The sequence below is a fragment of the Larus michahellis genome, chromosome 4, assembly GCF_964199755.1.
Source record: "Larus michahellis chromosome 4, bLarMic1.1, whole genome shotgun sequence".
Lineage (NCBI taxonomy): Eukaryota > Metazoa > Chordata > Aves > Charadriiformes > Laridae > Larus > Larus michahellis.
Window position 1 is genome coordinate 75,968,392 of NC_133899.1, and position 27,912 is coordinate 75,996,303.

Sequence of the window (27,912 nt, forward strand, 5' to 3'; positions counted from 1 at the left end):
TTGCCTCCTCTGGCACAGCTTGGCTTTGCTGTGCCCTCAATTCCCGGACTTGCCACCAGACGCTTGGCAGCTGTTGGCAGTGTGATGGATGCCATGGCAGTAGGGTCTGCGAGGCAAGAGCAAGCCTTGAAGATGGGTCCTGCTCTCCATTGGCCATCATTCCCAGCCAGATGGCTCCACAGGTCGACATTGAGGGGAGGTCACTGGGGTGGAGGGAGCACAAAAATATGTGTTTACCAGGGCATGCAGGGTCTTCATTTCCAGCCTGCAGGTGAATGTCCAGGCTCCCACTTCCCCCTGTCCTGCATGCCTGGCTGCTATCAGCCTTGGCTGAGTTGCAGAGCTGGAGACACCATCTCCTCCGAGGTGTGAGCCCCTGGCTCTCCTGTGCAGGGCTTTGCAGAGAGACACTGGGGGCCTGCTCGTCCCAGATGGATGGAGAGGTTCCCCCTGCGTTAGCGGTGCAGGATCAGGCCATTGGCATATGTTATGTAGAGACCCAGGGCAGGGTGGTCAGGAGAAGCACACCAGCCACAGCCCAAATCCAAACTAGCTGCCTGCTTCCGTGTGGGGTGGATCTATTTGCACCCAACATACGTCTCTGCAGGACACAAACCAGACCTGGCTTGGGGTACCCCAGACATGCCCCAGCACAGGGGCTGTGTCTGCTCTCAGGTAGCCCTCCTGGTGCTGCCAAGGCTGAAGCATCTTGGGCTGGAGTAACAGGCCTCCTGATGACGGGAGGGTTGAAGAGTGATGCCATGAAGTGGCAGGGTTGGAAGTGCTGGAAGAAGAGCCTGAAGAACAGCAAAAGAGGGGGACTACAGGGATGAAGCAGCAGCCGAAGAAGGAAACGCCATCCCAATACACCTCCTGCAGATGTGCTGCCAGCGCCGTGCTTGCTGCATCCTGAACGACTGTCCCCATGGCAGTGGGGCAGGCACAGGAGCCACGTCCTCCCCCAGCAGTGGCAGTGCTGGCACGGCAGCGCCTTACAGACACAGATGTTCACCCGTCAGGATGCAGTTCTGTTCCCAGCATGACTGTCTGTGACTCAGAGGGTGCCCCAGGGGAGCAAACCAGATGGGGAAGATGGTGCCTTTTTGTTGTTTGGAAATGGAGCCACTTTTTAACATGGAGGCCTGCTTTAATTCGCCAAGGTGTTTTGCAGACACCGCAGCACCCACTGGGCAATGAGACACTCTGTGAAGAGGAAGGAGGGTTGCAATTAATGTGGGCTGTGAGCGAGACGGGAGCAGCTGGGTCATGATGTAGGCATCTGAGGGGCCAGCTGGATTTGGGCACAGCCAGATCCACGCTGGCATCCAACATGGATGGTTTCTGGAGGAGAGAATTTTTGTTTGCATGCGTACTCTGGTGCCATGAAATGCGATTTTGGGAAACATTTTCTTTTGCCCTGCTCCTGCCCACACAGCTCCCTCCTGGCAGGGCAGTGAGCAGGAGCAATACCGAGGGGCTGCCAGCATGATTGATGAGGGTTGCAGCATTTTGGGTCGGGGCACACATATTTAGTGGTAAATCCACAGCAGGATAATTACCTCTCTTTGTGGATGCAAGCTTTATTAAAAAGAAATAAATAAAACATCTTTAAAGGAGAGGTAAGAGAGAGACACAAACCCCATCCTTGGGGCAATGCAGACGGATGAGTAATGGGGCCCTTTGAGTAAGTGCCTGTCCGGCCAGCTCTGAGTCACTGAGCAAACAGCACCAGCCTGGAGCCGGCGGCAGGGCTATTCTTAGCCATTCAGCCATCAGGAGATGCTGCTGAGGGAGAGGAGGCAGGTTAAAGAGTGTCAGCAGGGAAAAACATTTGCTTTCCAACTAAAAAGCCCCAAGAGCCAACCTGAGGCTCAGTTGCAGTAACCCAGCCTGGAGATGGCAAGCGTGAGGTTGAGGAGGGTGGCTGCTACTGTGCTGGAAGGCTCAGGTTGAGTTACTCAGGGAGATGGAGGGAGGGGAAAAGCATCTGGGGCGATGGGCGCTCCTTGGCCATGCACATTGGATGGAGGGACATGGAGGTTCCCCAGTCCCAGGGACAGCAGACGACACAGACCGAGCATCACCCTCACCTGCCCCCTGAAGCATCCCTTCCCACACACCCCACAGGGTCCCATTTTGAGCTTCCCAAGAGCAACCTCCCCTGAGGCAGCCTGACATCCCTGCTGTGGCCAGGGTTGCATCAGCAGGGAAGGGAGGTGGCAGAGAGGTACCGCGAAGGCCTGGGCTCGGTTGCACTTGGGCTCTTTTCTAAATAAAGCTTCTCCGGTCATACTGGCTCGAGCTGCTGGCTCAGCCCAGAAGCCTGGAAAACTAAATGACATCATCTGGGTACTGCCGACAGACAGTATTTCCACTCAGACATGAAGTGCACAGGTTTCAGCTGAAGACAAGAGTGTGGACGGGGAGCATTGCTATTTTTAGTGAACCCCCTAAAACTGACCTTTCTCCCTGCTAAGGACCCGGGCAGGCAGTTTACCCTCATTTCGGTCTCTGCTTTCACCAAGGGCTTCCCAAAACAGCCCCTCAGTGCCCCAGGTGGGACCCCATGCCACAGGAGGGACCTCAGCATCACCTCAGCTCTCTAAGCCAGTCTTGCTCCAACACTGTCTGGCTGGGACAAGCCCAAGTACCAGCCCATCGGCTCCTTTCCCCTGTGCTGACATTGTCGCAAGGGCCACAGCGATGGGGGCTGCTTTCCCAGTGGCTGAGGGCTGGTGGGGTCAACCACACATAGCAGTAGGTCTGGAGCTGTGATTCGAGGAGCGGGGGTCACAGGTGGGAATTGTAGGACTCACCGCAGCAGTGCTCCAAACCAATATACTTATGAGTTTGTTTGCATCTGAGACCGGGGTACTGCCACTGAGAGCAGGGTATCTCATTGCCTTGTGGAGTGACATTGTGGAGAAGAAGGAAAGCAGTGATACAAGGCATCCATATCCCTCTGGGATGTGGCATCCCACAGGTGGTCTGCAAGGGAACCAGAATTACCCTATCAATTGGGGAATAATAGCCTAGTGGCACAGGAGCAGGATTGGAGGCAGGATTTCCCTGCTCGTTCGGCTCCAACTCTGCCTTCTTGGTGGCCTTTGGCAAATAACCTGTTGTCTTTGCTCCAGGTTTCCTATTTGTACAAGCTGGGGTGAGTGGGATTCTCCTCTGATTTACAGAGCTCTCTGGATTTGGTAGAGCTGATCCCCATTTGCAGGGGTACATGGGAAAGGAAAAATCAAGCCCAATAACAATAATTACTTTTCTCCTTCCCATGGGTGTTGTAAGAATTAGCTCATGTTTAGCAAAACTCCCTGTAAGTGCTAAGCATTATTAATGTCTTGGATTGCTCCAGGAGTGAATGTGGCTTTCCAGGGAGTGACAGGGTTTTTCCCTTTGCTGGCATGGAGCTGCAACAAAGTCGTCACAGCCTAAGGTAAGCAGCATCCTCTATCTCTTAGGCTCAGGGTGTAGGGCAGTGTCTGCAGCACAAGAGCAGTCCTCACCTCGCTTTCCATCAGTGCTGGTGGGGTGAAGCCCATCCCTTGCGTTGATACACAACCAACAGGGCTCTGGAGGAACAGGCATCCCACGCAGGGTCTCAGAGAGCAGTGCCCTAATGAGGGCTCATCTCACTGATGTGGCAAATGGCATCTCCCAGACACATAATGAGGCAGAGTTGAGCCAGGGGGTACCACCAGGAGCAGTAAGGAACACGGCTGTGGCATTGCCTGAGGTCCACCCAGCAGCTGGGGCCCAAGACCAGGTCACAGCCATGGCACGGCTTGGGGTATAGGTTTGAGTGTCCTCTCTCAAGCAGGGGTGCATAGGTGGGGGTCAATTCATGTCCCTAGGTGCCCTTAGGGTCCTGACACACAGCATCTCTGTGCACCAGGAGTATTTACACTCCTGCAAAGTGTGGAAAAGCAATGGTGGAAAGCCTGCGGGAGATGATAAATTCTCTTTTCCAGGCTCCAATACTGGAAAAAGGTCTCAAGTCCTCCCAGGAGAGGAAACCAGCTTGTGGCTGTCTCAGCCCCTGCCCGACTGCTCCAGCAAATGTCCCTCCTGGGGACCCCCCAACTCTCTGGGCAGGAGTACAGGGTACAGCGGGCCAAAGCTCTTTCAGCAGCCGGACCCTGCTGCCCTGGCTCTCCAAGCCCTGCAGAGAGAGGGCTGACTTTTTGTGACCCCTTCTCCCCACGCTGACTCAGCCATGCCCCCGCAGTGGGTGGCCGCAGCCTGGGGTGGGACGGCGCGAAGGTAGAGGCAGTACGGACTGGCAAGCTTTCAAAGAGGCCACAAGCTAAATAAATAGCCAGCAGCCTATTTCAGTGGCTGCTATATTTAGCTCAAGGAACATTTATTTATAGGCTTGGCAGCCATTCTGAGTCAATAAAAGCCCAAGAGCTGGAAAAAGGACGTTCCTGGGTTTCTCGTTGCAATAATGGTTTCTGCCCTGCAAACCATGAGGAGCAGGAGGAGAGGCAGCCTCGGCCCCGGGGCAGGGGGAGGAAGCTGTGCCGGGTGTGCACCCATGGGTGCCTCTGCCAGGGGACAGAGCCTCTGCATACTTGTAGCCCCAGCTAAGAGCAGGTACTCCGCAGCATCACCTGGGTCCCATCTCACAGGGACACTACGGCTGGTGACCCCATGGCCCAGTGGTACCCTAGCCCAGAGGGAATTTCTCTCTAAAACACAAGGGGTTTTAGCTGTGCCTACAGAAGCAGTGACACAAGATGTCAGCCCTGGGGGCTCCACTGCAGCTTCTTCCTGAGGGCAGTGTGTTTGGAAAGATGAAGCCAGGAGCCGGTAAATGGGGAGGGAGGTGGGAGCAACACTCACGTTTCTGTATTAAATAATTTTCTCTCTCCATGTCATACATGGCAATGAGTGGTTGAGAGAGGAGGGCATGCAATGAAGCCACTAGTGGGGTCAACAGACCCCGAGGCCGAAGCTTCATGCTGGGCAGTGTAATTTCTACCCCAGCAGCAGATGATGGCAGTAGTTTCAAGAGGCTTTACAAAAGACCCAGCGATTGCAGCTGGATGAGGGGAGTGGATTTATAAAAGACCAGGGGATTTAGCCCAGCCTGTGAAAACAGCCGTGGGGAGGGATGTCCCTTCTGCGTTTAAGTCAATAAGTGCTGCGGCTTTCTGGAGCCAGAGCTGCAGGGGGCTTGCTCACGCCTTCTACTGCCTCCAAAGCAAACCTGCTGCAGGGGGGAGCGGGGAAATGCTTCCACCAGCCTCTGCTTGAACACAGCCCAGCCGAAACAGGGCTGATGGTTGGTGCCTGCCGGCTGCCCCCCCAGCACATCACTGCTGCTGCCATGGCTCAGTTGACCATGGGGGACCAGGGGAATGTTTATACAGTTTAGCCGTAGTGCACAGCATGTGTGCGGCTACACGCTGCCACCATGCCAAGAGGAAGGTGGGAGCAGAGCATAGCTGGGAGGCAACAAAAATTTAATAATAATAATTATTAATAACAGAATGTATTTCAGTACAAACACTCCATGCCTTTGTGCTCTTTTGCTCGGCAATCTTTACCATCCCCTGCACTTGTATATATCCATTTGGAGCAGGACCTGGCCAGTCTTTTCCACTAGAAAGGGGTTGCTCAGGTGCCTGCCTATAGCTTCAGAGCCACGAATCACATACCGGGCCATCAGAAACCCCTAGAGTGGCTGTTTGCAGTCCATGGGCCCATGAATGCCCTAATTAATTTTTAGCCCCCTAATCCCTCAGCCTTCGATTTAGTCCAGCTGCAGCTTCCAGCCACTGGGCCCTATAGATAGACATGGGTCTGGCTGCGTCCCCAGCTCTCCACCATCTCTGCTCCCCATCAATGCAGGAAAAGATCCATCGCCCTCCCCAAACCCCCAAAGAGGACCCTCCAGCCCCACCCTGAGAAGGTCTGACCCTCAAAAACCAAGGCTGACACCAGCTTTTAAAACACCTACTTGGGTATTTATTACAACACGTTGTTCCAAAATACAAAAGAAAGGAAAAGAAAGTAGAGGGTAGAAAAGCACTGCTGTTTACAGCCTCTGGTAATAAATAAATAAAGATGAGGCAGGGGCAGGGTGTCTCCCCGGGTCCGATGCCGGCGCTGGCCGAATTGGCAGCGAGGAAGGGAGCGTGGTGGAGCTCGTGGCCAGAGCCTCTCTTGCCTGCTTGGTAGTCCCCAGGTATGCCAGGGTGGGCACAGACCCCCTCCCCGTGTTGTGCTTGCTGAGGAAGGGCCTGATCCTGCAGGGATAGCGGCAGCAGCTGAGGAGGCTCAGCCCCAGTGCTGTTGGGACCTGCTTGCTCCCTCCCTGTCCACGGCTGCCCCAAAGGCAGGTGAGGTAGGAAGGGTGACGCCGGACCGGGACGCCAACAGGGGTCTGCCAGGGTCCCCCGAGAGAGGGACGAGACCTGAGCTCTCTGCTTTCCGATGCGATCTCAGAGCAGCCTCGGAAATGAGTTCAGCACAGCATGATGAGAAGGACCCCAAGCCATGGCAAAGCAAAGTCACGACAGAGACAAGAGACCGTGCCCAGGCTGCTTGGAGAAGGACAGTATTAAACCCTGCAAATTAAAATGACTCTTCACAGGGCTGGCGCAGTACGGAGAGTGTTTTGTACCACAGTGCAGACGTGGTTCCTATTGCCTTCCCCTAAATTCTCCTCCTTTACCTTACAGTCATCTGGAAACCTCCAAGTTGTACAAGAAGCCCAGGCAACGGTTGCAAAAAAGCATCCCTGGATTCTATCCACTTACGAAACCCCAATTTATCAGTGTTGGATGAAAGCTGTATCCAATCCCATGTTGGGAGCCATTCCCAGCCCCTTTCTGAATTCCTCGAGGTACTGGGGGCTGCTCACATCTCTCCTTGCTGCCCTGCCACTGAGCTCACTCTAACACCATCTGTGTGTCCTCCCCAGGCTGTGCTGTCCCTGGGCAGGGGGAGCTCACCGGCAGGAGGAGGACACTCAAGCCAAGAAAGCCCAGGGCACCTGGCTAAAATGGGGTGCCAGGGCACAGGCTCAGCTGAGCCAGGGGGAGCTTTGCAAACCAGCTCTGTGATGGCAGACCAAGAACCCCCTGTCGGTGAAGATGCCTGGCCAGCACTCCTTAAAGCTGTTACAAAAGTTTTAATCTTTTTTGGAATTTAATCCTGCCTCTTGCAAACATGAGCAGGTACCTGTTCGGAGGAGAGGAGCCACAGAAAGGGAGGGGAAGAGTTAAGAGAATGGATCCGCCCCGGGTTTGGGTGTGTTTACACCCTTTGGAAGCACCACCCTCCAGCTCCTCTGACAAGGGTTTGCCTCCTGGGGCTCAGGACAGCTGGGAGCTGTGGCTCGTGCAGCCCCAGCTGGGCTGCGGGGAGCAGAGAGAAGGTATGTTGGGGCCTTGCGTTTATTCACAACAGAGAAACAAAGAGCAACATACAAAGAGTAAGAAGCAAAAAAGTACAGAATCATAACCATAATAATAATAATAATAATCATAAATACTCAAATCTATTATTCATAGATTGCAATGACAACACTGATAGCTTATTATCATTAGTATTAAGGATGGGAGGGGGAAGAGGACAGCACGAGGGGGTTCTGGGGGGCATCGTCTCCTAAGGGGCAAATGTAATGGGGATGTATGTCCAAAGAAACAAGCAGACAAAGAGAAGGGCTGGGAAGGCAGCAGGGGCTGGGGATGCTGCTGCCAAGGCTGCGGATGAGCCTGCTCCGACCCAAGCCTCTGGCTCAGTGTTGCCAACCTGATGGCTGCCCTCCTGCCAGCTTCGCTCAGCCCCATAAAAGGCAGCTGGGAAGGAGGTGGCTGGGGGGCTCAGCGGGAGGCTCCCTGGGGGAGCTGGAGGGAAGGGAACAATGTCCCTTCTAGCTTGAAGGAAAGCTGGGGTTTGCTCTGTCCTTTGTGTGGTGGAAAACTCAGCCATTGCTGGTGTCATGACCATCAGGCACTCAACAGCTTTGTTGATTCCTCCCTTGAAAGGAGAGACCTTTCCTCTCCTCTGCTCACACTTCTGCCACTGTGGGTCCCTACTAATAAAGACTGGCATGGAAAGATGATTTTTGGTTCCAGTGAGGCTTTGGGTTGGGTTGCCTGTCTGCGAGAGCCCATAAAAAGACTTGACTGACAGATGATGGGGAGGGCTACCAGCTGGCACATCCATCCTTGTGAAAACTCACAGCTCTCTGATTCATGGACAAAACGGCCTATTGGACACAATCTGACTTAAAAAAAAAGCGTTTAAGTTAATTGCAAGCCACTCAGTGACCCTGGTGGCTTTGAGTCAGCACTGGCAGGAGACACTCAGGCAGGGCTGCTCCATCAAGGCATATTTTCTGGATGTAGCCTTAAAATATTGCACGAGAGGCCTTCTAGTGCACTTGCCCAATGTAAAGGGGAAGGATGAACACAGAGCACATCAAAATAAGGCTGCAGAGGTGGGTCGTGAATGTCTCTTGGCCGATACGATCTACTAATCTTAAAATCTACTTCTTTTTGCTCTGGTTTCAGAGGAGAGAGGAGTCCATAGTGCCTAGAGCCTCAAACATGGCTGAGGAGCATCCGGGGATGGCAGACTGGAGGTCACAAAAAGCAAACCACATATCTGCCTCTTTGCAGACATTCAGAATCTCATTTACAACACGCGCTCTCTCCTTCCTTACTCCAGCTGCTTTTTTTGTGCTCATAATACACCATGTCGGCTAACGGGATGGGTTACATGAGAGCTCACTAGCACCTCGTCTCATCTCCCCAAGTGGTTGTGCTGATTTGTTGTCCTCTTTTTATTAAATTCCTTTGGAAGTCATTTAGCCCGCTCTCCATTGCCCAAAGCTACACCTAACCAGCTTCCGCCAGCAACTTGCCTGATGTGAGCTCAGTTGATTTGTGCTGGCACCAACCCTGGAGGACTGTGGGCAGGAACTAAGCAAAACCGAGTAGAGATCAGTGGGCGATGACCCCTATCATGCTTGGGAAGAGATGCCACCACTGAGAGCAGCAGGAGGGGAAGGGGGACCAGCAGTGCTGCTTGGGCAGGAGGCAGGTGACACTAACCCTGGGCTCAGGGGGCTTACCAGAGGGAGAACGAAGCCTTTTTCCCTCCCTCCTTGGATTTGACATCGATGCCCACATAGGAGACCCTGCTGCAAGTGCAGCTCCTGAATAGCTGCCCAGCTCACAGGATGGACCCAAATGCTTATTGGAATCTGAAAAGGGAGCTTAGAATATAGCGTCATTGTCCTTTCATGGACAGAAGGGAGAAATGTTCAGGTTGGCAACACTGAGCTGGTTTGAGGTGGTTGCAATGATGGGTGGCAGTGGGTTTTTGAGGGATGAGCATGACATCTCTTGCCCTCATCAAAAGCGATGTGGGGAGAGAGGCAGGTGGTCCCTGGCTCTCCAGCCACCCCCATCCCTCCCCACCACACCTCGGGAAACCAGGGAGGAGCACGTGGAGGTCCTCAGCATCTCACCAAATGGCCCTGTGGAAAACCAGAAAACTAAAGCTGGCTTGAAGAGTGAGGAGCCTCCGGGGAGACTCGCCTCAACTGCGGACACAGAGGTGGTTGGGAAGCAACCAGCTGAAGCGAGCAGCCCCTCTTCGCACATTTGCAGCTCCTCACGCCTCTGCTTTGTGTTCAGTTTTAAACCTGAGATCATTTGGTTTTGTCACGTGTGTTTTGATTTAAAGATAGAAACGAACAACGAGAGGAGGAAGAAGGGAAAGGGAGAGAAACTGTGTGGACCCAGAAAAGAAAAAAAAACATCACTCCAAGGATGACACAGGACACAGACACGCACGAACAGAGACCCCTGAGGTATTAGCTTTGCAAACTAGCGCAAGAAAAGGGAGAAAGCAAAGACAGCCGCAGGGAGAGATGTGCTGTGCAGCAGAGGCAGTTTAGTGCCTACAGCTCCAGAAAGCAGCTTCTCAGCAAGTCCGACATTGGGGTTTGAGGGCAAGAGCTTGGCTCCCCACCGGGACAGGGAGAAGCAGCTGAATGCCTCTGAAAAAAAGTTGATTGTGCCCCCTGTGTGCTTGCAGAGCTTCATTTCCAGCCGGCTTATCACCTGCTGGAAGGAGGGGAGCTGGCCCAGAGGGAAACAGGGCCAGGGGAGTCCCAGCAGCTGCAAACACTGCACGAGTTTCTCGGATGTGAAGTGAAGGATGGGGGAAGCCTGAAAAACCACCAACCCCACAGGGAAAATGGTGCCCGCACCTCCCAAGCAAGGTGGCTGAGGTGAGGGGGAGCCGAGGGGCTGGGGTGGGTGGGCAAGACACCCCCCGATAGGAAATACCAACTACCACCAGCCTCTGCTCCCTGCATCCGCTGCGGCAGCCTGCAATGCCTTCCCCTTTCTCCGCATAGCTGGAGGTGACACCTGGCACCCTTCCCTCCATTTTGTGTGACTCCCTCCTTGCCAGCGAGGATGGCCAGCCCAAGGGATGGGGTAATGGCCAGGATGCTGGGATGGGGACAACGGCTGGGATGAGATGATGGCTGGGATGGGACTGATGGGTGGGATGAGGATGAGGAGAAGCAAACAGAGATCAGGGGGTGAAGAAGCGGCAGCAGCTTCCAGAAGAGAGTTTTCTGGCTCAGTTTGTGTTGTAAGAAGGTTTTATGGTTTGCTCGTTCACTTGTTTGTTTCTAGAAAAAGTGCCCAGAAGAGTCTCCTGTCCCCCTGTCGCTGTGCCCAGAAGGAAGGGGGGGAAAATCTTTGTCGTCGACATGAGCTATAGAAGGAGCCACAGGCTTCAGATATTGCTTAGAAACTCGTATTTCAGATTTAAATACCATACACAGTAAAAATAGAGCTGAAAGTACCGCCCCACATTGTCTGCAAATCATTGCCAGAATGAACAGCTTCAATAAATTAAAAACAAAACAAAAAAATTGAAATATTATTTACGTCTCAATAAAAATCGCAGTAAAACCATTTACCTTTTCCTTTGTGTGTGTGTTTTCGGTTTTTTTTTTCTTTATATTATATATAATATATATTTATATATGTATAGGGCTGCTCCAGTGCAGCATTTTTAGGATACTTAGCCAGAGAAACATGGGGGAGAATGCTTAGTGCACCAGGTTGCAGGGGAGGGGTGGCTGTGGTCCCCCCCACAGGCGCTGTGCCCCATTCCTGCAGCCCAAATTGCGACCCCTGCCCCTTCCTGCTCCATTTTTACGCCCAAATTTCGAGCGCGGGTCTCCAAGGGCTGGGACCCATGGGGCTGGGGGGGAAGGACCGGGGCGGGTGCAGGAGGGACACTAAGCATCCGCCGTTATGTTTCCCGACTCTGGAAAGACTCATCGGCCTTCGCTTCGGTTTCAGCACATGTGCTCCCGAAAATGCACGCACGGGTATAAATACTCCCCCCGCTCAAGCCCACCGCCCCCCTCCCCTCCCCTCTTCCCCCAGCTTAAATATCCCCCTGCCCCATCCCTGTCCCCGTCCCCGCTCTCCAGGCACCCCGGGTGGGTGTCAGGACACCTCGATGATCTCCATGCTGCCCGAAAAGCTGGACTGTTTGCCGATTTTGCCCAGCTCTTCCCGGGCCCTGCCCTCGGACATGGTCTCCTCGAACTCCATCTGGCAGCTCCTCCTCTTGAACTGCTTCTCGGCGCCGGCCTCCTCGTGCCAGCTGTGCCGCCCGTCCCGCGGCTCGGCCCGCGCCTTGTCCCTCAGTCTGATCTCGCAGCCTCCCGCCACCCCACCGCAGCCAAAGGGCGGTGGATACGGGCCGGTGCCGGCAAACAGGCTCCCGCCGCTACTGCCAGCGCCGCCGGAGTCCGTGCCGAAGTACCAGCCAGCCTCGCCGGAGGGGGTGCTGGGGGACTCCAGGTGCACCCCGCTCCAGGTGGCGGTGGTGGTGGTGGTGGCAGCACCGGGAGCGGTGGCTGGCTGGCCGAGCCGCGGCGGCAGCCCATCCTCGGCGCTGGGGCTCTTGCGTGTGGTGCAGGCCCCACCAACGTTGAGGCTGAGCCCGTGGGCCGGCGAGCCCGCCGGGTGCCGGTGCTTCCGCCGCTGCCTCACCTTGGCCTCCAGCAGGAGGTCGGGCCCGCTTGGCCGGTCGGGGCTGTCTGCCCCCGGGGAGAAGGGGCTGAGGCCACCAGGGCCCGAGGGGCTGTCTAGCTTGCAGAGTTTGGGGGCATCCCCGGGGCCGGGAGGTCCGGGGGGGTCCTGACGCAGGCCGGGGGAATAGGCAGACTTGATGTCCAGGGAGAAGGAGCGTTTCAGGCGGTTGGTGTCCTGGATGCGTTCGGAGGAGAGGTGCAAGCCGTTGAGCCCCTGCTGCAGGGTGGTGGGAGACAGGACCTTTGGGGTCCCGCCTTGCCGCTCGGGGTCGCTGTGGGGGGACGCCGAGCTGGTGCCTCTTGGCACCTCCTCGGCCTTCTCTGAGGTAGGTGGTGGGGGTTGCCGGCTGCCCTCGGCTGCCTCTGCCGGGTCCTGCTGGGCATCCCCCTCGCCCCGGTCACCTTTTGACTTCAGGGCCTTGAGAAGCTTCAGGCTCCTCTCGTACTCCAGGAGCTGGCCCAGGAAGTTGAAGTTGGGCGAGATGGACGGGCGACGGTCCTTAACGAACCTGCCGAGAGGCACAGAAAGCCCCAATTGGTGCTTGGTCCTTCAGTGGCTCACCCCTACTCTCTCAGCCTCTTTGAGAAGAGGCATTGTCCAGGACCTTCTGACCAGACGCTCTGAAGAAAGGGGTCTTGGGGAACCATGGGGCCTCAGGATGCCCCAGGGGTAGAGCAGGGACTGCCTCCCCCCGCCACTATTTTACCGCTCCCAACCCTTCTTTGTTGCATGCACTTTATGAATGGAGCTTTGGTTTGGTTTCACAGGGACTCAGCCAATGCAAAAGAGAGCTCCAAGGAGTTCCCACCCTCTCCTTCTGGGGCTTTCCTTCCCTGGAGTGAGCCATAACAGCATAATCCCTTCACGCCCTCTGGGGAAAACTCACCTGTAAGCATCATCTGACGACATACCCATGGTCTTCATGATGTAGGCAATGGCGATGGTGGCTGACCGGGAGATCCCAGCCAAGCAGTGCACAATCACCTGGCAGCTGGACACCTTGGCCTTGTCTGGAGCACGGTAGAGGAAACAGAGAAAAGCATCATTGTGGTCAGAGATGGTGTGCAAAATGACTCCAGCTTCCCTCCCCAACCCGCAGCCTCTGTGTGAAAGAACAAGGGTTGCTGGGAGTAAGACCATGGAGGACAGGTTTTGAAGGCTGAGAACCGGAGGGTCTGCAACCGTTGTAATGAAAGCTCACCAATGAATTCAATGGACTTGTCCAGCCAGGGAAGCAGCTTCTCACAGTAGTTGTCATTGACAGGAATGCGCATGAAGTGACTATCACAGATGAAGTCTGGCTTGGGACAGGAGTTGCTGGCATTGAGGACATAGCTTATCCCGTTCTGTGTCATCAAGTCCTGGTGGAAGGAAGTGATTGAACGATCAGCTGAGTTCAGCCAGCACCAAGTGCTGAAAATCTGCCTTGCCATGCACTACTTGCCTTTTCCCATCCCAATATTTTCTCCTGTAGGTCTCGCACCGCTGCCTTGGCCTAGTTGATGTTAGCACAGCTGAGAAGGTTGTGTCAATTTAGATGACACAGGTTTGAAACTCAGCAGATTTTTACTTTGGTCCAAGTAAAAGTAAGCAAGACCAAAGATACCTGGAAGGGGGTCCCAGAGGGGAAAACCCAAGAACCTCAGCAAGAGAGGAATAGGAAAATACAAGAAAGAAAATCAGCGAAAACTCTGGCTAAAGCTTTGAATGTATCAGCTGAGGGAGAGATGAGGCACCTCACCAACAGAGTGAGGCGAGTCATTGGTAGCACCCTATGTTAACCCACGTCTTTGCTCCCACACTCCTCAGAAATGCATTGGGAGTTTTCACAGATTTGCTAGTTGTTCACAGGTCTACGCTGTGAACACATGCTCTTGTGTTGGGGCATAGGCGGGTGGCGAGTGGAACCATCTCTTCCCTCTTTCTGACACTGGAGTGAACCTGGACTTGTTGTATGTGACTTTTCTGCTTTGGGCACTCAATGGCCACCATCACTGCCCATATTTCTGACTCAATAAAATGCAATGGCACAAGGGAGACCTTAGGTAAATAGGGTCAGATGAAAAACTGCAATGAGGGGGTGAGGTTTGACCCACAGGCCATCCATCAGGGAACTGGCTTGCGGGGTGTGTACTGCTGCATCCACACCAACTTCCATTCCTTCCCTCTCAGGGCTATGGCCAGCTTCCCCTATATGCAGCGCTGACACCAAATTTATCGCTCGTCTGACCCCTGTCTCTTTTCCCATCCCATCAGATTAGGTATCACCTGCACAACTGGGGGCAGGTTGCTTATCAAAAATGGGGAAACATCTGTGCCAGCTGCTGGGTCTCAGTGCCTGGTCTGCACTATTCCAGGGAAGACCCAGAATGAAATGGAAGGCGAAAACATGGAGATAAAAGAGTCCTTCCCCACATCAGAGTGCGTGGAGCTGCCATGGGGGATCTCTCCTTTGCAACGTGCTGGAGAAGAGAAGCATCATCCATACACGGCCTCTGCACTTGACCCAGTGCTGCCTATGAATAGAGCATCTTCTGGCCACATCGTGGGGATGGCAGAAAACACAGCTCCGAAAGACAAACAAAGCCCTCTGAGGAGGCGAGGAGGGAAGGAAACCATCAATTTCCCTGCCTGACATTGGCTCCTCAAGAGACCGCACCGGGATTTTGGCCCTGGCTCTCCAGCGGTCGGTTCCTGCCCACCCCAGCAGGCTCTGCAGAGCCCAGCCTCGGCTCGGCGGAGCCAGCCCAGCTCCCGGGCTCACATTCTTGGCATTTTTCTCTTTCATTTCCTTCTACTCCCTGTATATAATTTCTCTCTCCCTCCTTTCTGTCTCCAACTCCCCTCCAGCGTCATGGTCCCTCTCCCCCCTCGCCTGCCCCGGGTGAGGACGCCTGGCTGGCTCCCTCCTGCCTGTGGTAGGCAGGCGCCCGGCGGCATTTTAACTGCAATTCCTTTTTCTTTCTTCTTACAGTTATTTTTCCTTTAAACAAAATTCCTTCCCTGGCGTGACATCACAGCACAGCCCTTCCAGCACCTTTAAAAGGGCACTGTCCCTCTTTTCTCCTCTCTCCCCACAGCAAAACTTTGCTCATTTTTGGGCCTCCTGAACAAGCCCCTGCCCCTGGCCAGAGCTGCCTGTTCCTGTGCTGCTGCGGCTGAATAACCCATCTAGCTCCCACTCTCTCTGACTCCCAAGGGGATCACAGGGTTGCTAAAACTGGTGTTATCTGGCTGCCTGGCTGGCTAGCTGGGTGGGTGCAAAGCCGGCTCCTCTTCCACATCTCCCTCCAGCTATGATAACTCCCCCTCCAAGCCCAGGTGTTTTCCCGGCCATGCTCCTCCTGCCCCTGAGTTTGCTACGGGCTCTTGGGAAGAGTTTGACCACCCCAAAGCTCATCAGTATAAGACGACTCATCCTGCAACCACCCTCCCCAGTTCTGCTGGGCTCTGCCTATGCACTCCCTGCCTTCAGCCTCCTGGTAGGGTCAGACTGACCACGCATGGTCCTTCCACTGGAACAGGAGAAGAGTCCTTAATACCCTCCCTCCTCTGCATGGCTGGGGTCCCAGATGGGACAGGGCGGACATGTCCCCTCAACAGGGTCATACCTTGTTTAGGACGTCTTTCTGGGAGCCCAGGTAGAGATGCGGCAGGATGCGTGTGGGGCCAACGTTGGCCACAGGCAAGCATGGCTGGGAGATGCTCATCGGCAGGATGGCAGCTGGCTTCCCCTCGCAGAGCCCTGGGAAGCAGGACGAGAAGGTGGCAAAGCCTCCTGCAGAGAAAATGGGGACATTGAGCTTGTAGCAGCGAGGCTGAGACCATCAGTACCTGGCACCCTGAGGCCCAGGCTGGGGACAAAGCGGTGATAACCCTGCAACACTGAGAACAGAGCCTTGAAGAGCAAAAAGCCACTAGCCATTGCTAACCAGTGCAGACACATTGTGATGACTGTGCCACACATGTGGAGAAAGCAATAGAGACCCAGCTCTGATTTTTCCTGACACAGCTGGATATTAACACGTGTGAGGCACCCCACACTCCTGCTCTTCGCAACTTCATTCAGACAAACGACAGGAAGAAAAAGCCCTTTTCTTGGCTGCCTACTACTCTGAGGACAACCAGGGTGAGTTCTTGATAGCAAAACCTGCCAGGACAGGGTGAGGACAACCAAGGCCACCAAGGTGTAAAGCTCCCTTGGGTTGGGGAGGTCAGTGCAAACCTTGCTGCAACAGCTACACTTACACATTGCAGTTTCTGAGAGTTGCCCCCTCATGCCCAGCCCGACTGAGCCCATGATTTCGGCCACATCAGACCGGACCAGCACATTGGTAGGTTGCAGGCCATTGCCATTTTTCATGCTCTGACCTTACTGAATGTGACAGCACACAGTACCCAATTTTCTGCACCAAGCTTCTGGGGCAGTCATACCCAACTTGAGCATCTTGAAGCCCCATATTGAAAGAAAACCCCCAGCTGGGGCCGCAGTAGGTGGCATCTGACAGCCAGAGGTATTGCCACGCTGTCTGGCATGGTCAAAAGCACAGTCTAAATGTGATTGAGCCTTCCTGAACACCAGTCCCCTGCTCAAGTAGGAAGAGCAGTGACTTGAGCAGGGCAGCAAGCATTGCCCTGCCTGCACAGTGGGCAGCTCGGAGAGCTGGAAAACCCCCAGGGCTGTCGCACGTCCTGCATAGTTGTGTAAGGCCCCCGGTGATTCTGATTTGCTCTTGCTCACCAATCCCGTTCTCTGAGGTAGAGCTAGGTCTGGCTAGTGGTGGCCTAACCTCACTCCCCTCCAGCTAAGGACATCTGGGTGACAGCTTGGTACAATGGAGAGGACCTTGGGTTGTATCAGCCCAACCAGTCTCCCTTGAGGTTTTCCCCATCACGCAAATGAGTAGATGCAGCTTGACATCACCCAAAGGGCACAGATGACTTTGGGGCTTGACTGCCTTTGACTGTCAGAAGGACCAGGATGCCCCCACGAGATCCTTCTGAAAGTCCAAGTCTCTGGACTCAGCACCATGGGAACCCCTGGCCCATCTCCACAGCTAAACAAGACCTTTTAATGAGCCTTTGGTAATGACCTTTCCATTCAGTCTCTCTCCCCTTTGGAAGCAGTGCAGCCTTGGCACATTCTCAATTTACCTTCTCCAGCACCTTTCCAGCATTTCTGCTGATCCTGCTGGAGCACCTCCCTGGCTGGTGGTGTGGCACCCAGGCTCTGGAGGGGTATGACTGGTACTGCAGACAACCTACCCCATGTGTTTGGGAGGTGAAGGTGACAGAGAAGCTAGAGCAGCACACAAAATCGTGCTCACACCACCTGGGAACATCCAAGGTCCTCCATCACCCTCCATCTCAGCAGCTCCTGGTATTAGCTCCCACTGCCCCAAGAGGAAGGTGTTCTCCAACCAACCATTTTCCTCCCCTCTCTTATGTTTTCCTGGATGGCAGTTAACAGAGCTCCCAGCTTCCAAACCCAGCCAAGCCGGGAGGGGTAGAGTTAAAACACCTTATCTTCTCTAGCACTTCCTTTTCTCTGGCTCCCTCTGAAATGACATCACCTCTCAACTGGGACATTAAATCAGAGCAAAAGCAGGAGGCCCAGTGCAGGTGCAGCACGGCTCTGGTTACTGCTCATCCCTGCGCTGAGTCCCCATTGCCAAGGAGTGTAAATCACTGTCCAGAGCCCTGTGCGGACACGTGCGACCTCCCTGCTTCACCCCGCACTTGAGCACACGCTGCTGATGCCTGGAGGATGCTCAAGCAGAAACCCTGCGGGAAGGGTTTCCTTCAGCCACCCCCAGGGAAGCCTGCAGCACACGGGGTCCAGTGGGGCACAGATTTGACCCCTGGACTCATGCAAAACAACATGGGAATTTTTCCGAAGGAACCCAGCACATTTTTGGGGAGGAGGGTGCATGCAAGTGCAGCCCCAGGGATTGGCGCCTGCCCTTGTCCCAGGTCCCCAGCCTCTCGCGCTCACTTGTACCCGTCAAGAGCCACCCGGGGCCATGTACGGTTTAATATCGCTCTTCAAAAGCCAGGAGCGTGGGGTGATCTCATAGCTAAAGCAGGTCAGGGCATGCCACTCTCTCTCCCTTGCCCGCCTCCACCGACACTCGCACAGCAGCAGATCCTCTGCCAGCCCTACCCGGGGAAGTCCAGGCAGGGGCAGAGGGGGCTGCGAAGCAGGTGGGCATGTTTGCAGAGCGGCAGCAGCACCATTGGCTGTGGTGCCTACGCCAGCACTCTGACAGCAACTGCAGGATGCCGGCACCCAAAATGATGCCCATAGCACTCCCTGCTTGTCCCAAGCAAAGCCTCAACCCTGTGTCTGGGAGCCTGGACACGCTCCCATCCTGCCTGTCCTCATTTCCCCCATGCTTGCAGCTGCTGAGGGCAGCCCAGGCTTGGGGGAAACCCTAGAGATGGGGCCGGGTACCTGACACCATCCCAACCTTGAAGTGACACTCACCCCACCCCACCCCATGCCGGCTGCTCTAGCATGCCTTTCATTTTTAGAAAGCAAAGCAGCTCTTCAAAACAATCCCAAAGGCAGTGAATGTCCCTGGCTGGGCTCCAACTGATACTTGGGCTTTCCCCCCTGTATACCCCAGGCCATGGATCCCAGCTTTTGCTAGGAGAGAGCGGCAGAGCCCCATGGGGGTGAGGAGCCAGGGCAGCACTGGGTCTTTTATAGTCTTTCCTCTTTTATTCACAGTGCTGGTGCCGGGAGCACCATTTCCCTTGGCACGTGGGGAATTAAGCTCAGGAAGGATTTGTATATGACGTGGAGCAGGTGCTTGGGGATCACTGGTTTCTTCTTGATGCTCCCCTCGAGCCTGGCGAGGGCTTGCTGGGGAGGAGCTGGTCCCCGTGTGGCACAGCTCTGTGCACTGCTCGTGGTTCCGGCACTACTGAGGGCTCTCAAAACCATTCCCTGGAAAACCCAGTGTCTTCCTGCCTCCTGCAATTACGTGAGGCAGAGGTGGGGCCCAGGAGGAGAGGGGGGGATGTTTGGGCACAGGTAACCAGGCCAGAAATGGGGGTGCCTTCACTGCTCCTGCTGAAAACAGAGGAAGAAGGAGGCAAGAACAAGCACCAGGCAGGTCTCCGGGAGGGCTTTGGGGGCGTTCATTCAGCAATGTCTCCAGAGACACAAAAACCCTTTGGGATGTCCTGCTCAAGGTGGGCCTGAAGAGAAATGCAGCTTTTGGGAGGGAGGGGAATGCTGTCAACCCCTCCAGAGGAAATAGGGAAATGGAGACATGGGGTGTTGTAGCAACCTAGTACCAGAAGAGTGCAACAACTGAAACCTTATTTCTTCCCCAATGCTGGGCTTCACTCACAGAATGTTGAATCTCCCTTCCACCTCCGGCTCTGCTGTGCAGAGACCCTGCTGGCCAGCCCCCAGCCCTGCTCTGCATGGCTCTGGCAGCAAACAGAGGAGGGGGAAAAACCCCACAACTTCTCTCCCACCCCCATCTTTGCCAGGCCCTCCCCTCTGCACATTTTCCAGCTGAACATCTATGACAACCTCCTAGTGAAACTGGATTTGTCAGGAGAACAGATGCCGCAGAGGGAAGGCAGCCAGCCCGGGAATCCTTCCCAAGCCTATCCATCAGCCCCAGGGGAAGATGCCAGTAGCATCTTTGAATAAACCCCTGTGGTACCAGTATGCTGCAACTGTTGGGGAGCCCTGTGACTTTTCCCCTTGAGCAGCAAACTGCACAGTGAGGAGCCCCTTTGTCAGTCTCTCTTTGCACCAGTGGCTACATAAGATCATGAGATGGCTATAACCAAAATGAACAAAAAAGTCCCAATGCTGTTGTGGGGCCTATGGGCATGAAAGGAGATCAGGAGGTGGAAGAAGAGAGGTGTTGGACTGCCGAGCTGGGACCCTGCCACATCTGGGGATCCCTCCACTGCCTTGGCTGTCACCTTCAGGTGATCTCTGGGGACATCTAGCTTGTGGTTGGGATGCTGACAACATCTCAGGCATCACCCATCACCTGCAAGTTGCTCTGCTCCCCTTTCTGCCAAGGTAGGGCAGCAGTGGTGGTATAGGGAGGGTGACACAGAAGGTGACAAAGTCCAGGTTAGGGACAGGGATGTGGTGTGGCATCATTTTCCTCATGGTGGTAATCCCCAGCTTCGGGGATTTACAATCCATTTAGCTGCCTGGGACTTTAGGGGAAATGCTGCTGGGGGTAAGAGGGAGGTGTGGGGCACATTAAGCAGGGCTGTTCCAGCTCCCGGCTGCTCCCCACGTCCCTCTCTGCACCAAGGCTGTCCTTCTAGGCTGGAGGCGTAAAGTAGAGACAGGGAAACAATGGGGCTTGAAAACACTCTGACGTCTTGCTCTGATGGCTGCAGACTGCCCATTCATCTCTGGCCCCACAGACTCATCTCCTTCAGAGTCCCTTGAAACAACCCAACAGCTCTGGCCTCGATGCTGCACCCTGATGACTGCAAAAGGGCTGCCCAGGGCACCTGCCTCACCCCAAAAACCACTCTTAAGGAGAGCCACATGCCTCTTGAACATCCCCAGCCCCATGAGTCTCCTAAACGCTCCCCCAGAGACACACTGAGCAGCAGGGACATGTCCTGTTCGCTAGCGTCCCATATGCATGGTGGAGCACATCCAACCCAAAGGTCCCCAGCAGGAAACAAGAGGTGACATGTCACCCTACTGTGCCATCAGTCTGTGGTAGCAAGGAGGAGGGGAACAGGCACAGCCAGAGCTGCAAACCCTCCCTGGGCCAGCAGCCACCACACCCCACCTCCTCACCCCCAGCTCTCACACCAGGAGCTGGCAGGAGACCTATGGGCGTATTAAAGAGGTGGTTTATAGCCCACCCTCATTGCTCCTATAATGAATGTTAAAGAGCAGCAGCTGGAGCTGCTCAGAGACCAGTTTCCCGTGCAGGTGCTGGGGCTTTTGCGGCAGCCTGTGGCCCCACTGGTGGGTTTTGCACCTGTGCTCGTGCTGGAGACCCTTTGCCCCTCTAAAGCTCCCGGCGGCAGAGCTCCCTGGCTCTGCTCAACTCTCATTAAAATGCCTGCGCTGGCTGAGAGCCGCTGCCAGGGCGGCACGTGGCGAGGGGCAGCGGGGCATGCAAGCAAGCACGCGCCTCGGCTGCTGCTGGAGCCGCCGCCACGCCGGCATGGTTCCCCCACTGCTGTGCTGGCTCAGTGGCCAGGATGATGCCTGGATGCCCCCTCCCCATCACCCCCATCCCCTGGGGACATGCTGCTCCCAGTGCCCTCACATATCTGTCCCCAGGTGTTAAACCACTTTGCTGAATTGAGGCATGGCAGGAGATGATGAGGGCTGGGGGGGACCTGCAAAACCCCAGCCCTTGCCTGCATCATGCCCAGCATTGGCAGGGTAGTGAGCCTGAGCATTTGGCCGAGCATCTCCATGGCAGGCTGAATTCATGGAAGGAAAGTGGAGGGGCCAGGCACGCCGCACATCAACCCCCAAAGCCGCTGGGAAAATCCCTCTTTGCAAAACACCATCTCCCTGGCTCTCGTGCTGGGTGGGAGCCTGTTGGTGCCGGCAGCTAAGCCGGGCAGCGTGATGAAACACTGCTTACTGCCACCCTTACTCACTGCGCTCTGGGAAGCTCCAGGGCTTTGTTAGCACTTCCTGCTGTCTGGGACATTTCTGAGTTTTCCCCCTGCCTCCACCCTCACTGTTCCCCTCTCGGCGCTGCAGCCCTCTTTGCTTTTCCCCAGCTCTGCCAGCGATGCCCGATGCGGGCAGCCTGCTTGCTTGCACGCCCTTCCCACCCTCCTGGGTGAAATCCTGGTGCTCCGCAGCCTGGCCAACTCGCCCTCTCCTGGTTGATGCTCTTTTACTTCCACTCATCTCACTGCATCAGAGAGAGATGTCCAGTGCTCGCCTAGTCCCCTGTCCCCATCCTGCATCCCCCTGCCCAGCACCTACACTCTCCCCCAGCCCGGGTTTCACCCTACCTTCACTTGGCACCAAATTTCATCACCCCACTGCTGGCTCCTCTTTTTTTTTTTTTCCCAAGCAGCGAGGATGAGAAAGCTGATGAATCAGCCCTATTATGGATTCATGAGAATTCCCCTTTTCCCCAATGGTCACCCAAAACAGCCTCTGCCCATCTGCTGCTACATCGCCCTGCTGCCTCCCAACCCCCGCCAGCCCCCCCGGCCTCGCAGGCTGGTCCCAGACACCCCCTCCCATTCTCCCAAACAGGCGGAAAACATCCTTAAAAAATGGAAAAGCGTCAGAAAGGAAGCCCTCCACCCACACAACCACAGACACGCTCCCCGAGCTGCTGGGCTTGATTTTCCTCCGGTGACTGTGCCTGCTTTGGACCAGCCTTACTCGTTCTAAGTAAAGCAAAATGTGTCATTTCCAGGAGTGACTTATTACTAATGACACCACCACTGGGTTATGTACTTCATGCCACAAAAACCTGTCAAGCACTTTTAGCAGGCTCCCATTTTAAGTGGTGATGGAGGGGATGTTTCTTGATTCAACCCTTCAGTAATCTAGGTCATTCCAGGCTCGGCATATTTTTAAGCTGCTCCAGTTAATATCCCCTTCCTCTGCTTGCCCTTCACCCTAGCCTGGGGGGTGGCAACACTGCAAACCCCCTTTCTGAAAGAAATACCCCTGAAGATGGGCAGGCAGCAACCATGCTAGTGAAGCGAAATGGCTCCATCAGGCAGCTGCCCGGGTGCAGGCAGCACCGCAGCATTCTTTTAGCTCATTGCTCCTTGCACACCTCCCCGCCTCACACTCCCCTTTGCCCAAGGCACAGATGCCCGCAGCCTCGGTGACCCCTCCAAACTGGCACCCGAGGGACCAGTGATGCCAGCGGCAGCGCCTGCCCTAGCTCCCGCAGCCTTCCTCCATCCCTCCTTCTCCTCTGCTCCGTCCGCACGCTCACCAAGCTTGCCTGGATGCAGAAGGGTTCAGGGTACCCTGGAGCGGACCCCCGCGGCCAGGCAGCCTCGCCAGACCCCACAGCAGGTGGGAAAGCTGCCCAACGCCAGGACCTCTACCGATGCCCCTGCCCACTGCAGGCAGCCTCTCACCTGCCTGAAGGAGCTGCCCCCTCCGTGCAGCTCCTTTCCTGCTGCTGCCTGCAGGACCAGGCTAGCTGCCTCCGCAAGCGCTTCCGCACATTGCCCGTGGCCGGGAACCGGTGATCGCTCCCCCTCCGCACGCTCTCCGCTCGCCTCCATCTCCCCGCTCGCCAGCTGCCTGCGCTCTTTGTATCGCCGGCCATCGCGCTCCGCTCCCCGTCGGCCGCTCGGCAAACGCGATCTCCGTCCCCTGGGCAAAGCAGGGGTCTGAGCAGCCCCCTCTTCCCCCTCCGTCCCCATCGGAAGGAAAGGAGCCGGCCGGCTGACAAACCTCTCATGTCCCTGCTCTCCTTCATCCTCCGCACCCTTATTTTCAGCTTCATCTGCCCCTCGCGCATGTCTGTCCAGAACTGGTCCTCGGAGGGAGCAATCATTACATCCACGGGCATCCAGGCAGCTGGGCTGTGGCTCGTGGGGGCACCTCTTGCCTTAGCAAAACAACAGCTGGCGGGCAAACAAAACACTAAAAAACCCAAAAAAGCTCCCCCCGCGGCAGGGCACCGCCAGCCTCCCCCGACTCCAGCCTTCAGGCTGAAAAAATAAAAAGCATTAAAAAAATCGAGCAGGGTACGGGGGCCCGGCGTAGCCCCCTTTTCCTGGCCGCCCTTCTCCTCCTCGCCTCTCACTCCCTGCGTGCGCGGCTCCTGCTCCAGCCTGAATGAGCTCAGCCCATGAGCAACAGCCCTGCTGATCCATCCACCGCTGCGCTCATAGTGCGCTCATAGCGCGCTCATAGCTAACGGGTCAGGCATGCGACCACATTCCTTACTCAGCACACAGACACGCAGGAAAACGCCGGGCCTGACATATGCTTCGCTCCCTGCTTAAAGGCGCAACCGCAATTTTCTCGCCCGCCCGAAAGCCCCTCGCAGCGAGCAGCGGGAGATGGATGGCTGCGCCACGCCGGATTTGGCCCTGCGGAGTTAATTTGGGGACAGGGCCCTGGAGGGAGGAAGCTAATTGCCCACGCCTCATTTTGTCACCAGACGGGACAGTGTGTGATCAAAGCACAGAAGGGGGGACGCAGCACCGCTCTCCATCCCTGCGCTCTGCACCCCACGGCTGCGCCCCATCCTGCCCCCTTCCCACAGCCGCTCCTGGCAGGACCAACTCTGAATCCCAGTGCCAGGAAGGGCAATGCCATGATCTCCGTTTCCCAAGGGGGAAACTGAGGCACAAAAGATTAAATAACTTCTCCAGGGTTCTCTGCTGCAGGCAGAGCTGGGGACCAGACAACAGGTCCCTAACCACCAGCTCATCTTTCCTCTTGATGTCTCCACTGAGAGCATCGCCCAGGAGGGATGCTCAGCCTGGAGCGGTTTCAAACAGCTGGAGGCAAACGGGCCCCAACAGCTGGCAGGGAAAGGGGCTGGTGCTGGGCTGCTCACACCTGTGCATGGCCACATCGATGGAGTTATCTGCCCAGTCCCAGTGGAGAAGGACAGTGGTCTGAAGGAGATGCATCCTCTGCCAAAGCCCTCTCATGTGCAAACGTCCAGCAAGAGGGGATATATAGGAATGGGCTTTCCCAGTCCTGCTGGGGTCTATCCATCAGTAGTGGCTTCTGAAGCAGGTTGGGGGATGATGCATTTTATTCCTTGTATTTGTTCTGGGGGAGAGAATTACTTCTCCCCCCCACCCCCCTTCCCACCCGCGGGACTCCTTAATACATCTCCACACAGCTCCTTACGAGTTTATTGGTCTGAGCCCAGGCCTCCAGAAAATCATTCAGGATTATAGCAAGCAGAGGAGCCAGGCGGGGGGGGCCTGCATTGTGCCTTTGAAAATCTGAAGCTTTACAGGCTGAAAAACCCCAGGCTGAGCCATATGTGAGTGACTTCAGTGTTTTTCCTTTGAATGACATCACATGAGATGAGGTCACTGGCATTAACTAAGTGCTCTCCCCTCCCCCCCTCCCTAAGCGGAGCCAGCCTCCTAACGAGCCTTGTTGTTGTAACAAATATGGTTTGATTATTATCAGATGTGGGTCAGAGGTTGGATAAAATTCAAAGCGTGCTCCAACTAGGCTGGAAGAGAGAGGAGCAGCCTTCCTCCAAGAGCTGCGCTTGGGAAGTGACTCCCACAACAGCTCCCCAGGGGGGTCCATGGTCCCCCACATTTGCCACCTCTGCCCTTACGAGGGAGGGTGCATGATGCTGGTGGCCAGTTCCAATGGCTCCCAGCAACGGAGATGCCTCCATCTCCCTCTGTTGCTGTTCAGGATGCATTTGGACCTAGTTTTCGGCTCAGGGCTGCAGCTACAGAGCTGGGCACGACACCACCAAGCAGCCCCTGATGCAGGAGACTCACTGGTGTCCTGTGTCCCTCTGACCCTCAGCAAAAGACAAGTGAGCAACCCCCCTTCCTCCATCGGTGTGAGGTCCAGCCACATGGAGATGCTACCAGCAGCCACCATCCCCCAGGCAGCATCCTCCACATCTTCTTCACCCCTTTGCCAGGACCAGGATAAGTGTTGGGAGCTGGCGCTGGAGCAGGTGAGCACTAGCAAGTAGAGAAATGAAAAGGCAACATCCATAGCACAGAGACACATCCCGTGTATTGCCCACCGTCCCTCGGCCTCTTTCCCCAGGTGCTCCTCTTGGCCAGGCTGTCACCCATCCTGCCTCCAGCCCCTATTCAGGAGACAGAGGTGCATCTCCTGGGGAGCGATGCCTAACCTCGCTGGCCCTGCTTCGCTCTCATTGCCACAGTGCTCACCATCAAAAAACCTGCTGCAACGGGTTGGAGACACTCATGCAACGCACCTGCAAGAGCAGGGAGCAGAAAGCCCCCATTCAGAATATACATCACAAAGGTACCTATAGCCTGGCACAAGCCCAGCTGGGCAGTGCCCAGCGGTTCCTCTCTCCACCCAGCGTTGGGACCTTATAATAAGTGCCAGCGCCGATCTTCCGCAAGCGTGCGGCACAGGCCCGGGGAAAGGGGGAGTCAGACAAGGGGATGCAGGTTTCTCAAAAGGAAGGAAACCGTAACTGGGCAATGGCTTCTACCCATCAGGATCTCTTACTGGGGAAGCTGCCTTCCTCCTGTCAGCTTTCCAGAAATGAGAAATGAAATTACATGGCAGTTTTGTAAGTCTTGGCAACCTGAGGGCTGCTCTTCTGTAAGCCCCTTCTCCTCCGTCCCTCTCTGTCTTTGGCCTTTTCGCTCGCCTTTTCTGGGTTCGATGGTTAAAAATGCAGCCGGAGGGGGAGGGGAAACTCCTCAGGGTAATTATAGAATCGGGAAAACAAGTTGTCTGACGACAGCGTTGCTAAACAGGGAGGTTTAGAGCATAGGTCTGGAATACAATCAGCTCGCACATACGTGACCTAGCTTAACCCCTCCCAGGGATGCAGCCGCTGGTCCCTCTGGGGCCGAAACTCTCCCAGGCATCTCCTGGTCGTGGCAGAGGATGGGAAGAGGGTACCTTACCCCACTGCTGTGCCTTCGCTGCGGATACTGGGAGCAGTCCCTAGGGCCAAAGCTGGGCTGGATGGCCAGGGTTGGATGCCAGCGCCCACTGGATGGCACTGGATAGGGCAAAAAACCACGGTCCTGCCCTGGCCAAAGTGATCCCAGATGGTTTTGATGCAGGAAAGAAAGCAACTTCTTTGGTGCCACGTACCCAGCGGGGGAAGTGGGCAAGGAGGAGGGAGGTTTGGAGAGTTACCTAAATCTCCAGGACTGTAAAAAACTCAAACCTTTGTGTTACCATTTGAAGCCCAACTTCAAGTGGCTAAAGCCAATGCTATGATTTTTTAAAAAAAGCCTTTCCCACTAGGCTGGCAAGAGTGCCCTACCTCCATCCCTCTGGACAGTCAAAAGGAAAGCACTGCAGATAATCCCCCTGCGGCCCACCACCAACGGCCTGAGAAAGGCTGTGTGTAACCCCCGCCATGGCACTTCTTACCCTTCTTCCATTCCCGAGCAACACACAGGCAGTTTGTAGATGAGGAACAACCAGGATCCCCATTCACATTATTTGCAAAGCTGATTCTTCAAAGCTCCCAAATCTGGGAGAAGCAAGAGATTGAGAGTCCCATGTGAGCGCGCTTCCCTGTCTCATCCCATCCCTGCATGCTCCTTATATTCCTTATGCACCCATACTCCTGCCAGCAGAGGATTTGCTTCTTTTGGTTCTTGCAGTCTGAGGGTACCTGAAATGGCCCTAATGCTTGACCTACACATGCATCTTCAGGCCCCTGTATCGAGCAGAGGCTCTGCTGGAGTCAGGGACAAAGTCCACCAGCTAGTGCATCCTGCATGTGCTGCATCCCCAGGAGACACTCTCACATACCAAAGTCGTCAGATGAAATCATAATCCCATCCAAAGCGGCCAACGAGGAAGGCGATCATCAAATAACCAGCTGCAGTGGGGTCCTGCTTCCCCACTCCCATCAGACAGCTTCTGACTGATGACCAAAGTGTGGGTGTTCAGGGTATTTTCTTCAGTTTTAGACTATTTTTTTCTTACATTGGCTTTGTAAAGACTCCTCAGTCTTGTTCTGGATCCTGCTAAGCTTTTAGCTTCAGCGTCAGCCATGACAAGTTTTGCAGATTCATTTGTATTTTTGCTGCCTTTTGGATGCACACACCGGCTCCAGCTCCTGGAGCAAGCTCCAGCTCCTAAAAGCAAGCCCCCTCTGCTCTGCCCTGCCTATGC

At 55.3% G+C, this 27,912-nt stretch overlaps 1 protein-coding gene across 4 annotated transcripts in view; it reads right to left on the reverse strand.

The window, feature by feature from the left end:
- Positions 1 to 10,790: 10,790 nt before the first annotated feature.
- DUSP8 (dual specificity phosphatase 8) overlaps positions 10,791 to 27,912 on the reverse strand; it is a 43,347-nt gene continuing 26,225 nt past the window's right edge. For 3 of the 4 annotated variants that reach the window (XM_074585683.1, XM_074585685.1, XM_074585684.1), the window contains exons 4-7: positions 15,716 to 15,882; positions 13,306 to 13,465; positions 12,991 to 13,114; positions 10,791 to 12,612 (exon numbers count right to left, since the gene is read on the reverse strand). In XM_074585683.1, coding sequence (XP_074441784.1) covers positions 11,511 to 12,612; positions 12,991 to 13,114; positions 13,306 to 13,465; positions 15,716 to 15,882 — 1,553 coding nt within the window. In that variant the 3' untranslated portion in view covers positions 10,791 to 11,510. Of the gene's footprint in view, positions 12,613 to 12,990; positions 13,115 to 13,305; positions 13,466 to 15,715; positions 15,883 to 23,517; positions 24,022 to 27,912 lie in introns of those variants that run through there. The other variant, XM_074585686.1, reaches the window with a different exon arrangement.